This window comes from Giraffa tippelskirchi, chromosome 7 (assembly GCF_054371585.1).
Source record: "Giraffa tippelskirchi isolate mGirTip1 chromosome 7, T2T-mGirTip1v1.2.pri, whole genome shotgun sequence".
NCBI lineage: Eukaryota > Metazoa > Chordata > Mammalia > Artiodactyla > Giraffidae > Giraffa > Giraffa tippelskirchi.
The window spans coordinates 120,130,910-120,143,338 of NC_137281.1; the positions used below are offsets into that span (position 1 = coordinate 120,130,910).

The 12,429-nt window shown below is 41.1% G+C and overlaps 1 protein-coding gene across 7 annotated transcripts in view; it reads right to left on the minus strand.

Annotated features, from left to right (window-relative positions):
* Window positions 1-3,803: 3,803 nt before the first annotated feature.
* SCG3 (secretogranin III) overlaps window positions 3,804-12,429 on the minus strand; it is a 79,745-nt gene continuing 71,119 nt past the window's right edge. For all 7 annotated transcript variants that reach the window (XM_081508270.1, XM_081508273.1, XM_081508274.1 and 4 more), the window contains 2 exons: window positions 8,558-8,638; window positions 3,804-4,018 (listed from right to left, as the gene is read on the minus strand). In XM_081508270.1, coding sequence (XP_081364396.1) covers window positions 3,900-4,018; window positions 8,558-8,638 — 200 coding nt within the window. In that variant the 3' untranslated portion in view covers window positions 3,804-3,899. The remainder of the gene's footprint in view (window positions 4,019-8,557; window positions 8,639-12,429) is intronic.

Here is a 12,429-nt window from a genome sequence, read left to right on the forward strand (position 1 = left end):
GCTTCCACAAAAAGTCCTTGTATTTATCCCTCCTAAAAGGAGTCTTCTTTCTTCTTTCTGTGAGGCAGGAAGGACCTTTTTTCCCTTCTCCCTCTTTTCTCTTTCCTTATTTTCTTCTCCATCTGGCTCCTCCAGGTCTTCCACGCAAATGGAAACAAATGCCCTCGGGGGTTAATGCAACAGAACGTGCAGTACCAGAATTGCACAGATTCACCCCTTAAGGCTGGCCAACAGGGTATATTGTCACCCTGCTTATTTAAATTATATTCAGAGTACATCATGAGAAATGCTGGACTGGATGAAGCACAAGGTGGAATGAAGATTGCCGGGAGAATTATCAATAACCTCAGATATGCAGATGACACCACCCTTATGGCAGAAAGTGAAGAAGAACTAAAGAGCCTCCTGATGAAAGTGAAAGAGGAGAGTGAAAAAGTTGGCTTAAAACTCAACATTCAGAAAGTTAAGATCATGGCATCTGGTCCCATCACTTCATGTCAAATGGATGGGGAAACAGTGGAAACAGTGAGAGACTTTATTTTGGTGGGCTCCAAAATCACTGCAGATGATTTTGCAGATGGCTTCATGACTGAAGCCATGAAATTAAAAGATGCTTTCTCCTTGTAAGAAAAGCTATGACCAACCTAGACAGCATATTAAAAAGCAGAGACATTACTTTGCCAACAAAGGTCGGTCTAGTCAAAGCTATGGTTTTTCCAATAATCATGTATGGATCTGACAGTTGGACTATAAAGAAAGCTGAGTGCCGAAGAATTGGTACTTTTGAACTGTGGTGTTGGAGAAGACTCTTGAGAGTCCCTTGGACTGAAAGGAGATCCAACCAGTCTCTCCTAAAGGAAATCAGTCCTGAATATTCATTGGAAGGACTGACGTTGAAGCTGAAACTCCAATACTTTGGCCACCTGATGTGAAGAACTGACTCATTTGAAAAGACCCTGATGCTTGGAAAGATTGAAGGTGGCAGGAGAAGGGGACGACAGAGGAGGAGATAGTTGGATGGCATCACTGACTCGATGGACTTGAGTTTGAGCAAGCTCGGGGAGTTGGTGATGGACAGGGAAGCCTGTCGTGCTGCCACCCAGGGGTTGCAAAGAATTGGAGACAACTGAGCGACTGAACTGAACTGAACTGAACAGGGGCATGGATGCAAAGCAGTAGCTCTTTGCCCTTGTCTTAAATCTCTTGCTTGTTCATAATGTACATAATCCCTTGTGTTTTGGGTTTTTTCCCTCATTTTTTCTCATGCTTTATCTCATGATAACTGCTCATTTTTCTCTCACATTATTATTTTTGCTATATGCTTATCTCTTGATCATGCTTTGCTATTTTCTTGTAGCCACTACTACCTGAATTATGGAGAGGGAGTTGAGAAAGCAGAAAAGTAAAAGAAAAAAAAAAATTAGGAAGGGAAACAGTCATGTATATAAGGAAAAGTCAAGGTCTCTTTAAAAAAAAGTCCAGGAATTATCTTTAATGTAAAGAGTTTTTATGATAAAATAATATGAAATTTGAGAGTAATCCAAAAGATGCAAATGCAAAAATACTATCCAGAAGACAAATTGGAAATGAAGGGCACAATCTCAGAAACATTTTTCTGAGTATTTCATTTTTGCCTAAGTTCTCTCTTAGCAATTTCTAGCCAAAACATCTCTTCCCTCATCTTCAAGATACTGAAAACTGAATTCACTAAGGCCATGGTCGAACTGTGCTGGACTAGAGTCCTTTAGTCACTGCCTTGCACATAGAAGCACTGTGGCGGAGGAACTGAGACAAGAACCTGGGTTCCAATCCCAGCTTTATCATTTCTTGGCCATCAGAGTTTGAGTATGTCCAGTGCCCTTTCTGTGAACCAGTTTCCTCATGTATAAAACAGGACTGACAATCTCCTGTCTTGTTTATCCGTAGGAGCTAACGAATGTCAGTGTGCTCTGAAAGCTACAATGAACTCCGCTAGTAATACCTTATTTTAAAAATACAGCATAAATATTTAGATAAACTATTAGACAAGTGAATGGAGAAAATGCTTGGGTCACAATCAGTTAATTCTCTCTAATGTAGAAGCAGCATTTTTGGACTACAGGCCATGGTGAAATCGAGTCATTTATCAAAGATGAGTCATTCAAATGGTCTGACTCATTGTGCTTTGGCAAGTATAGTTCAGGCACAGATGTTTTAGTTCCTTCTCACTATTCACCAGTGGGCACTGGCTTTTCTAAAACATTATGAGTTTTGTTTCTCTGTGTGTCAGGCTGTGGTTTTTGTTTTTGCAACTCTAGAGAAGGTGGGGAGAAGCAGCAGTGGTCTCCTCCCTGTGAAAACACCATTTGTAGCTTCTCTGTATGTTCCCCATTCCTCACCAAACTACCTGAAGACGAGGTAGGGGTGTTCAAGACAGGTAGCAGAAGCCATCTGAAGTAAGATAGCTGATATACAAAGCATTATGTTATTTTTACGATTTTCAACTGAAATATATAGAAAAAATATAATTTATACTGAATTATACTTTTTCAAAGCGTTCTTTGGTTTGTTAATTCAAACTATTAACACTTCAGGAGGAAGCATAACTGTGTGTTGTTTCTTGACTGTGTCTGTGGTGGTGGTTGAGGAAGAGGGGCTGCAAGGATCTGACATTCGTTAACCTTATCTCCAGGGAAGCTCATCTACAAGCTTTGGTTCACAGGGAAGGGAATGATTTTTTAAAAAAAAAAAAAAAAACTTTTTATTTTATATTGGATTGTAGCTGATTAACAATGTTGTGATAGTTTCAAGTGGACAGCAAAGGGGCTCAGCCATACATAGCCATGGTCCCCCAAAGGAAGGGAATGATTTTTATCTTTATATTTACCCTTCCAAGCTTCCCAGGTGGCGCTAGTGGTAAAGAATCTGCCTGCCAATGCAGGAGAGGCAAGAGACGTGGGTTCCATCCCTGGGTCAGGAAGATTCCCTGAAGGAGGAAATAGCAACCCACTCCAGTATTCTTGTCTGGAAAATGCCATGGACAGAGGAGGCTGGCAGGCTAAAGTCCATGGGGTTGCTAAGAGTCAAGCACACACACATCTATCTACCCTACTCCCTGGTCCTCTTGCTCTCTGTTAAGAAACCTTGGCTTGGATCAAATTCAGTCTGGGTAACTTGAGTCTGCCATCAATTTTTACCTTGCTTTATGTAGTATTTTATGACCTCATTTGTCTTCTTGGAGAGTACATAGTTCGGTATCCCTCTTAAGAGAAAAACTCAATTTCTGAAATCCCACTAATAGGAAATGTTGAGAGTGGGGAGAAATGGTTAATAAATCCAGCAAATCCTATGCCTATTTTTCAGGTTCCTTTTTGTGCTGTTGGGCCTGATAAAGAGCCAGCAGGGGTAGCCAAAAAAGCTGAGAGCTACACTTTAAGCTCCAGAGGCTTTGAGGAAATGTGAATTTATTTCAGCTCCCTAAAGGGAAGAGGTACAGAAGTGACATCTTGTAACAGATAGTCTATGAGGTGCTTTGGTACCCAGCATGCCTTGAAAACAGAGCCCCCTAATTCTTTAAGGGGGGGTACTTGTATGTGTGACACAGTGGAATGATGGTTCAGCTTTAAGTTCACTCCATTACAGACTTTTCCAAAGCAACATATATCTGGTTATAAAGTGTAAATCTATAAGGAAATAAGAATTCTATATACAAACTCTCAGCTTACATATAACTTTACTTTTCAGATAGTATTTACGGCAAGAAAGCTATTGTTTTAACCACTTTTAAGAGTAACTACAGTAAATTCAGCACTTTCTAATAATCGTTGGGTCAAAATAACTTTAATCACAGAATTAGAAGTGTTTTAAGCTACACTACATTTTCTGAAACAGTTAAAAGACTTCTGGGTCATTTGCCATTTTTACAGGCTACTGTAAATACGCTTAATAGCATCGGCTTCTTCTTTATCAAGGATGCCTTTCTCCACATAAGCATCAGCTTGGTGGTTGATGAAGTCCCTCATCTTTGAAAGGTCATAATCTGGAAAATATCATTCGAGTATCATGAGCAAAGATCAAGAAAGCATAATCCATTACAGTGATTACTACTGGCAAAGCACTTTGTGCAACACAGTTACCATGCCCATCTTTCACAATGGAAGGCATTTTAGTTCTTGGCATTGTTGTAGTAGTTTGCGGCTTCAAATCATGTTTATATGCATTATATTATCCCATCTGCTTTTCATCACAACTTTTTGAGGCATTCAGGTGGGGAGAATAGCCCCCATTTGAATAGAAAGGGAACAGGTTCATAAACCAGAGCTTCACAAACTTTAATGTTTATATCAATCACCTGGGGCTCTTGGGAACTTGCAGCTCTGTATTCAGTAGGCCTGAGCAGGGATGGGGGACCAGATTCTGCATTTTAAACAAGGTTTCAGGAGATGTTGATGCTGCTGGTCCAGGAAACACACTGTGGGTAACAAAGCTTAAGTTCCTAAAGCTTAAGTTCCTTATTCAAGGTCACAAGCTAGTAAAAGTTATGATCAGAACCAGGTGCTCTGACTTCTTCAACTTGTTACACTGGTTAAGCCCATGTTGCTATGACAACCCACTTTTTTTTCCATATTAAGAATTACCTTGATTTTCATGTTGTTTGAATTGTATGCAGGGAGTGAAAAGCGAAACCATAACCTCTTTGTGGTTCCTCTGTCCTACTTAAACAAAAAATGTATGTAAACCATTGAACCATCCACAAAAAACAAAGAGATCCTCATCAAATAAGGAGGCTGCTGGTGGCATCTTTCTGAAGGCTTGGAAAAAAACCCCACATCTTCCCTTGATGCTTTAAGTGTTATATGCTTATTGTTTTAAAATATGGAAAATATAGAAACACTAAATTAATATTTAAATCACCTGGATTCTATTATCATTGATAACCACAGTGGATATTTTGTTCTGTTTGCTTTTAGCTTTTCAATGTATATCTAAACACAGTTGTGATCACAGGGTACATTTAACCTTATATTAATAACTAATTCCCTTCACTCAATTTACACAGTGAACATTGATATTCCTCAGAGACATCATTTTAAATCGCTACATACAATACATCCTGGGGAGGCATCAAAATGAAAGACACATGACCCCCATGGTTGGGCATGTAGGTCTTCCATGATACCCCCCAGACCATGAGCTGCCTGAGGCTAAGTTTCTTGGGTGCCATGCCATTCATCGTGGCTGTTGGCAGCCCCTGGAACAAAGTTCTGCCTTCTGTCAGTTTGTAAAAGGAAGAGAAAGGACTGGGGCGGGGTGGGAGGTGGTGGTACAAAAGCTCTGAGCATTCCATGACCACTTTTAGCTAGCCTGAATAGAAGCTGAACCTGGGTCACCCGGGCATCTTTAAGCCTCTGCATGAAAGGCAAACCAGACCTGAAGGACCTCTTTACAAGGATCAGGTGTTTATCATATCAAGGTGAGCTGAGGCGCATAGAGAGGTTGTTAGGAGGGCATTTGCTCCTTTTGGTTTGAACACGGCCATGACGACTGAAGAGATTAATTAGCAGCACCGAGCATTTTACAACCGCGTCTTATTTGCTCCTCACAAAACCCCGTGAGGAAAGCGTTAGTGTCCCCGTTTCAGAGATGAACAGATAGGACAGAGGAGGTAAGTCACTCGCTCGGGTTATGACAGAATCAGGTTCTGAATTCAGGTCTGTCTGTAGTCACTGCTTTGATCATTCTATGGCCTTGAAGTGCTGAATGTGAAGCATCTAGCACATGCAGGACATTCAATCAGTGTTTGGAGGCTCTATTGTGTTTCAGCTTTGACTTTCCCTTTCAGGCACGAGTTACAGAATCAGGCTGAGCATATATCTTGTGCGCACCTCACAAGTGGCTTCCTGACCGACTCACAGGGCACCAAGAGGCACTGGTTCAAATTATTAATAACACTGGCTTTTCAGAACCGGTTCTGGGTCAGTATCTTTAGTGGGACAAAAAGCAAACTTCCCAAAAGCATCTGTGAAGAGATGATTTGAATAGACAAACAGGAAAATATTTTGCTTTCTTTTGAAATGGAAAAATAGTCTCTTTATGACATGGCTGTCACTGTGAAAATGGGGGTGGAAAACCAGCATGGTGCAGAGGAAAGGCTGTCGGAGTCCCTCCCAGTTCTGCCCTAGCTGGCAGTTAGAGTGCGCCAGGAGTAGCTACTTTGCTAACTTAAAAAGGTTTTAAGGTTGTTAAGACTAAAAAAGGATAAGGGTTGTAATTCGCTTTTTGAAAAGTACAGACTTTCTTTTTAAGCCTGCTTAAGATTTCATTATTCTCATTGTCACATCATGTGGACCTCCCTTTCCTGAATTTGGGAAGTAGATTCAGATCACCCCAGGCCCCTGTCAAGCAAAGGGCATCTGCAGAGGGTCAGAACCGATGCTAAGATTTCCTGTTCACAGTGTCCCGGTCACTCTATGGCTCTAGGACCTGGGTCTCCACAGGCTTTGAGAGATGACCCAGATCAGGCAGAACACATATAAACGTAGTGGAGGAATAGCTCTCTGTTTCTGCCTTGAGAAGGGTGAAATGCATGTCACCCTCACTTCCTAGAGGCAGCAGGAAGCCCAAACCCAACACTGTCGTTCTGAAGTTTGTTCATAGAGCCTCCGATATGCAAGCACTAGAGTTCCATGCTTTACTAGTTGGTCATTTCTAGAACAGAAAGATTGAATTGCGGGATGTTGCCGGTTATGACCAGAAGTCAGATTTGTGTGTTAATCAGTGAAAGAAAGAACATAAATACTATGGCCAGTGCATACAATTTACACTGAATTTTGGTACATACTGAATGCATTTTGGTACATGCTGTATTATACTTATGCTAAGATAAACTTTAAAAATAATTTTAAAGTCTTTGCCACTACTAATGGCATATTGTAATTTTTCTTCTGAAGTGGTACGTAAAGCAATGACAGATTGGTGAAATATGGTTCATATGACTTTTAATGGAACTGACAGCTGGCTAATTCATATCATTTTGAACCACATGAAATAAAGCATGTGTAAAGGCCTGATAATAATTTCCATCTTGCTCAACTTGTATGATCACAGGCTAAAGGAGTGCTGAAAACACCTCTTGTTCCCACTGTGTTCTATCTCATCGGTTCTCAAACTTGGTTGTACAGTGGAATTATGAGAGCTTTAAAAATACTGATGCCTGGGTCCTGCCCCTTGAGTTTGACTTAGTGGTCCTGTGGGCATTAGGAGATCTGGCAGGTGACATGAATGCATTTTCAAGTTTGAAAAGCCCTGCTCCTCTCATTTTAAAAGCATCACTTGGCAACTACTCTGGGCAGACTCCTGGGAATCATACTAGAATCCTCTCTCCATGTGGCTCTGGAGTTTCTCCTTTCTTCTTTCTCCCCTGCCTCACCTTGGTTTAAGCCCCATCCTACCTGCTCCAACTCCTTGCCTCCTATCTCTTGCCTGGCTTCTGGGGTTTTATTTTTTCAGTCTGAAACCACACTGCTGCCAGAAAGACTTCTCAGTCGTTAACCTAATTAAGCCCTGATTTAGTCTCCTCTGGCTAAAATTAACCTCCTTTGCAGGGTGCACAAGCCTTTTCCTGACTTGGCCGCTGCCCATCTCCCCGGCTCTCTCTGCAGGTCCTCCCAACAGAGCACCTCAGTGCTCCTGGGAAAATAAATGGCTCCAGTTCCCAGAATGCATCACTCTCTTCTCCATTTATGTCTTTGTGCTCAGTGTTTCCTTGGCCTCCATCTCTCCTCACTCAAAAATTCTTCCTTGCCTTTCCAGCACAGGCTTTCCTGCAGCCCTTTCTCCCAGTGTAAAGAGATGTGCCCTCTCCTCTTATCTATTCACCACCATGCTTATCATGTTAGTCCTGAGCGTGGCCCACCAGAGCGTTATTGATGGTGTGAGTAATTTGGCAGGGGGTGGGGAGTGCTGCATCTTATGGTCCTTCACATTTCTGGCACTCAGAACAGAGTCTGGTTCTGTGATTTGTTTTAAGTTAGTGAGTGACTGCCTTTGTGACTGCAGGGTGCACGCAATAGGAGCTCAGGAAATGTTTAAGATACTCCAAGAAAAGGGGAGGGGGCAGGCAAAAGTAGATTGACAAAATGTTGATAATTACTGAAGGTGGGTGATGGGTCTATGGGGATTTATTACACTATTTTCTCTGCTTCTGTTTGACATTTTTTCATAACAAAATGGAAAAGAAAAGAAAATACCTTTGCTTGAAAGGATGATTTGAAAAGTGAGAGAAATGGAGGTCTCTTCCCTTTTGCATCTGAGGGGTGGTGCCAGAAGTCTTTTGGGCTTAGAGGGGACTTTAGCCCAATTTGACTATGAGAGTCTTTAATAACAGTTCCTGGGAATTCCCTAGTGGTCCAGTGGTCCAGTGGTTAGGACTCTGTGCTTTCACTGCCAGGGGCCTGGGTTCGATCCCTGGTTGGGAAACTAAGACCCTGCAAGCTGCATGGCTAATGAAAAAAATACAAAATAAGAGCTCCTGACAAATGGGTGATGTTTGCAATTAACAACCACACTAAATCCTTACCTTCTTTATTTTCCTTTTTGTTGTGTTTCTTCAACCAATCAATATTTTTTCTGATGGCTTCCAAATAGGCTTCTGTTTTCCCTGAAAAAGTTAAGAGCACCTATATTAAACACTCATAAAAAACATCTGCATCTCTTTGTAAAGATCACACTTCTGTTAGAGACCATGAACAAACATTGGACTTATCGAGCAGTTGTTGGAGAGTGTCCCTAACAGGGATAAGCATCCAGGAGACAGGTCCAAGTTGATAACATCAAGGGTCCATTATCCCCCACACACAAATAAATACAGTTTATCTTGGCAAAGAAGAGTTTGATTCAGTTCACTGGATGGGTTGGTTCCTACCAGTCTCAGATTGGGTCATTTCCAGTTAGGGATGGTTCTTTCAAACTAAGGTGTATTATCTGGTCAAGACCTGAATCAGAGTGGCAGATACTTAAGAATTCAACACCAAATAAGTGATAAGTTCAAGAATGTGGCTTTTGGATAAGCTGCACACAGGCCTTCTGTCCAATCTGGGAGAGAGTGTGTAAACACTCAGATGAAGAGGAGACCTGGACCTCTTTTCAAGGCTTGGATAGAGAACTTTAGAACTCATCCTAGTATTAACAAAACTCCCCTGGATGTAAAACTCTTTGATAGGCTTTAAGTGTGGCAGGAGAATATGGGCATCACTGAAGTATCCGCTCTGTGATACCCTTTAGATGCACTGTTGTCTGTAGTGTATAGGTATTATCATCAGCTTAGAGATGAGGAATCTAAAGCTCAGAGAGGCTAAGTGATTGGGCTGAGGCCATACAGGAAATAACAGAGCTGAAATTAGGGCTCTAGCCTGGCTAAGTTTCTGCTACCTGCTACTTATCTAAAAGAAAAGACTTGTATTCAGACATGGACACTGATATAGCCTTATTCTGTATCAGAGTCAACCATCTCCTTAATCAGGTGAGTCCCTAATGCTTAGAGTGTCTGCATCAAGAGATCAGGTGACCTGAAGAATACTAGATGACCCAAGAAAAAAATGCCTTCAAAGTCCAGGGCCTTTGCAAAAGCAATAGCTGCCAGGGCTCAGTGTGGGGACCATCTGTTCTGAACCCTCTTTGAGCCCTGGTACCTCTAGTCTCCTAACCAGACCTCTTGGTTGAGCTTCCTGTACTATGTGCTTACTATGTACCAGTGGCTGTGTTTTGTGTCCCCAAATACATGATCTCTTTTACTCATCACAACCACCTTTTGAGCTAGTTCTATTTAATCCCCATTTTAGAGGTGAAGAAACTGAGGCTTAGAGACAGGAAGTAATATGCTGAAGATCACAAGGTTAGTAAGTAGTAGACCCAGGCTTGAAGCTGGGAACATCTGACTACAGTCCATGAATAGTAACGTTTCCTTAAGATTTGCTGATGTTTCAGTTTTCACCACATTTACCTAAGTGACTTCCTGAGCATCTTACTGATCTTGTAAGCCCACTCTTACCTCCCCACTGGGTTGCATGTTAACTGGTCCCCAAAGAAGCACAAAGAAACTCCTTTGCAAAAAGAGATAAGTGAACAAAAGAAGACAGTCACAATTTCTAGTCCCTATTCACTTCAATTGCCTGTGTAGAAAAAGCCTTGATTTTACTTCTTCGCTTTTAAGAATGTTAAAGCACATGAAAGACCAATGTCTGCCAACTGATGTCATAACATTGCAACACAATGAATGTAGAGATTTTCATTGTCTATTGCCCTTTTGTAAGAAGAACATCTGGATTTGGTAACAACAATAACAACAAAACAAACAAAACAAAACCAAAAACCAGTGTTCTCTATTTTGTATTAATTCTGTTAGAAAAAGCATTTTGAACAAGCAAAGAAATCTTAGTGTAGACTATTTCTAAAGAAAGCAATTTCATTATTTTTAATGAGTTTAAATCAAATTAGGTTTCTCATAGGGTTTGCTTTAATGAACAGTGAATAATGATTTGTCATTAGCACATCAGGTAATTAGAGTTTCTAAAACATCTGAGGATGTGTGAAAATAGTCTTGTTCTTTGAATAATTTTAAGCATTCTTCCCACAATCTTACCTGTGATATCATATCCTAATTTGGAGAGCTTATTTTTTAAAATTTATTTTATTGAACCATAGTTTTACAATGTATTAATTTCTGCTGCACAACAAAGTGATTCAGGCATACGTATATATATTCTTTTCCATTACTGTTTATCACAGGATATTGAATATAGTTTCCTGTGCTATACAGTGGGACCTTGTTGTCTATCCTTCCTATATATAATTGTTTGCATCTGTTAATCCCAAACTCCCAATCCATCCCCCTACCCGTTCCCCCCTTCCCCCAGCAGTGGCAACCACATCTGTTTTTCATGTCTGTGAGTCTGTTTCATAGATATTTGTATCATTTAGCTTTCACATATAAGTGATATCATACAGCCTTTGACTTTTCTCTTTCTGACTTCACTTAATATGATAATCTCTAGGTCCATCAGTGTTGCTGCAAATGGCATTACTCCGTTCTTTTTTTATAGCTGAGTAGTATTCCATTGTATGTATGTACCACATCTTCTTTATTCATTATCTGTTGGTGGACATTTAAGCTGTTTCCATGTCTTAGCTATTGTGAATAGTGCTGCTATTAACACTGGATACATGTATCTTTTTGCGCTACTGCTGCTGCTGCTGCTAAGTCGCTTCAGTCGTGTCTGACTCCGTGCGACCCCATAGACGGCAGCCCACCAGGCTCTGCCGTCCCTGGCATTCTCCAGGCAAGAACACTGGAGTGGGTTGCCATTTCATTCTCCAATGCATGAAAGTGAAAAGTGAAAGTGAAGTGGCTCAGTCGTGTCCGACTCGTCACGACCCCATGGACTGCAGCCTGCCAGGCTCCTCCGTCCATGGAATTTTCCAGGCAAGAGTACTGGAGTGGGGTGTCATTGCCTTCTCTCTGATATATGCCCAGGAGTGAACTGCTGGATCATATGGCAGTTCTCTTTTTAGTTTTTTAAAAAACCTCCAAATTGTTTTCCATGGTGTTTGCACCAATTTACATTCCCACCAACAACGTAGGAGGTTTCCCTTTTCTCCACACCCTGTGGAGAGCTTATTTGAGAAAAGGAGTATCACAGCATATCACAGTATAAACAGAATATATTCTGTTTATATATTGCATTAAAAATTCTCAATTAGGAGAATAAAATATAAATATGAAGTTTTGACCATAGTGTAGCAGACACTGTTGATTCCCCACCCTCATGCTTCTGTTATTCCAGATATGCTAATATAGGAGCCCTCAGCTGAGGGTGGACAGATTTGGCAGATATACACCCCAGCTTCCTTGGGCTCATTCCACATGGTCCCCAGAGGTCTGAATCTCACCGCCAACAGTTGAAATCTGCTCATTAACACACTGTAGTGGCTCCTTTGCCTCCTCTGTCTCAGACCTGTCCCCCAGTAGAGCTTCCTGAGGTCACCTCCCAATTAAAAATTCCACCTCAAATCCCCTTCTCAGCATCTGCTTTGGAGGGAACCCAACCTAAGACAACTGGAAATAGGGAGACTCAGCATCATCTTGTCAGGTTGATTTTTGCTCAGTGACCAATTACCTATAAAAATGGTGTTGAATTTTAAAAGTATGAAATGCATGAAAAATAATTTTATTCACCATATTAACATTATCAACCCACAACAAAGAATGAATTTACTGCAAATTAAAGAAAACTAAGCTGTAATCCATTAAAAGGCATAACTTTGCACAAATTCTTTTGTGTTTTTGTTTGGTAATCTTGGGACTTCCCTGGTTGCCCAGTGGCTAAGATCCCAATGCAAGGGTCCTGGGTTTCAATCCCTGGTCGAAGAACTGCCACATGCTGCAAATAAGAG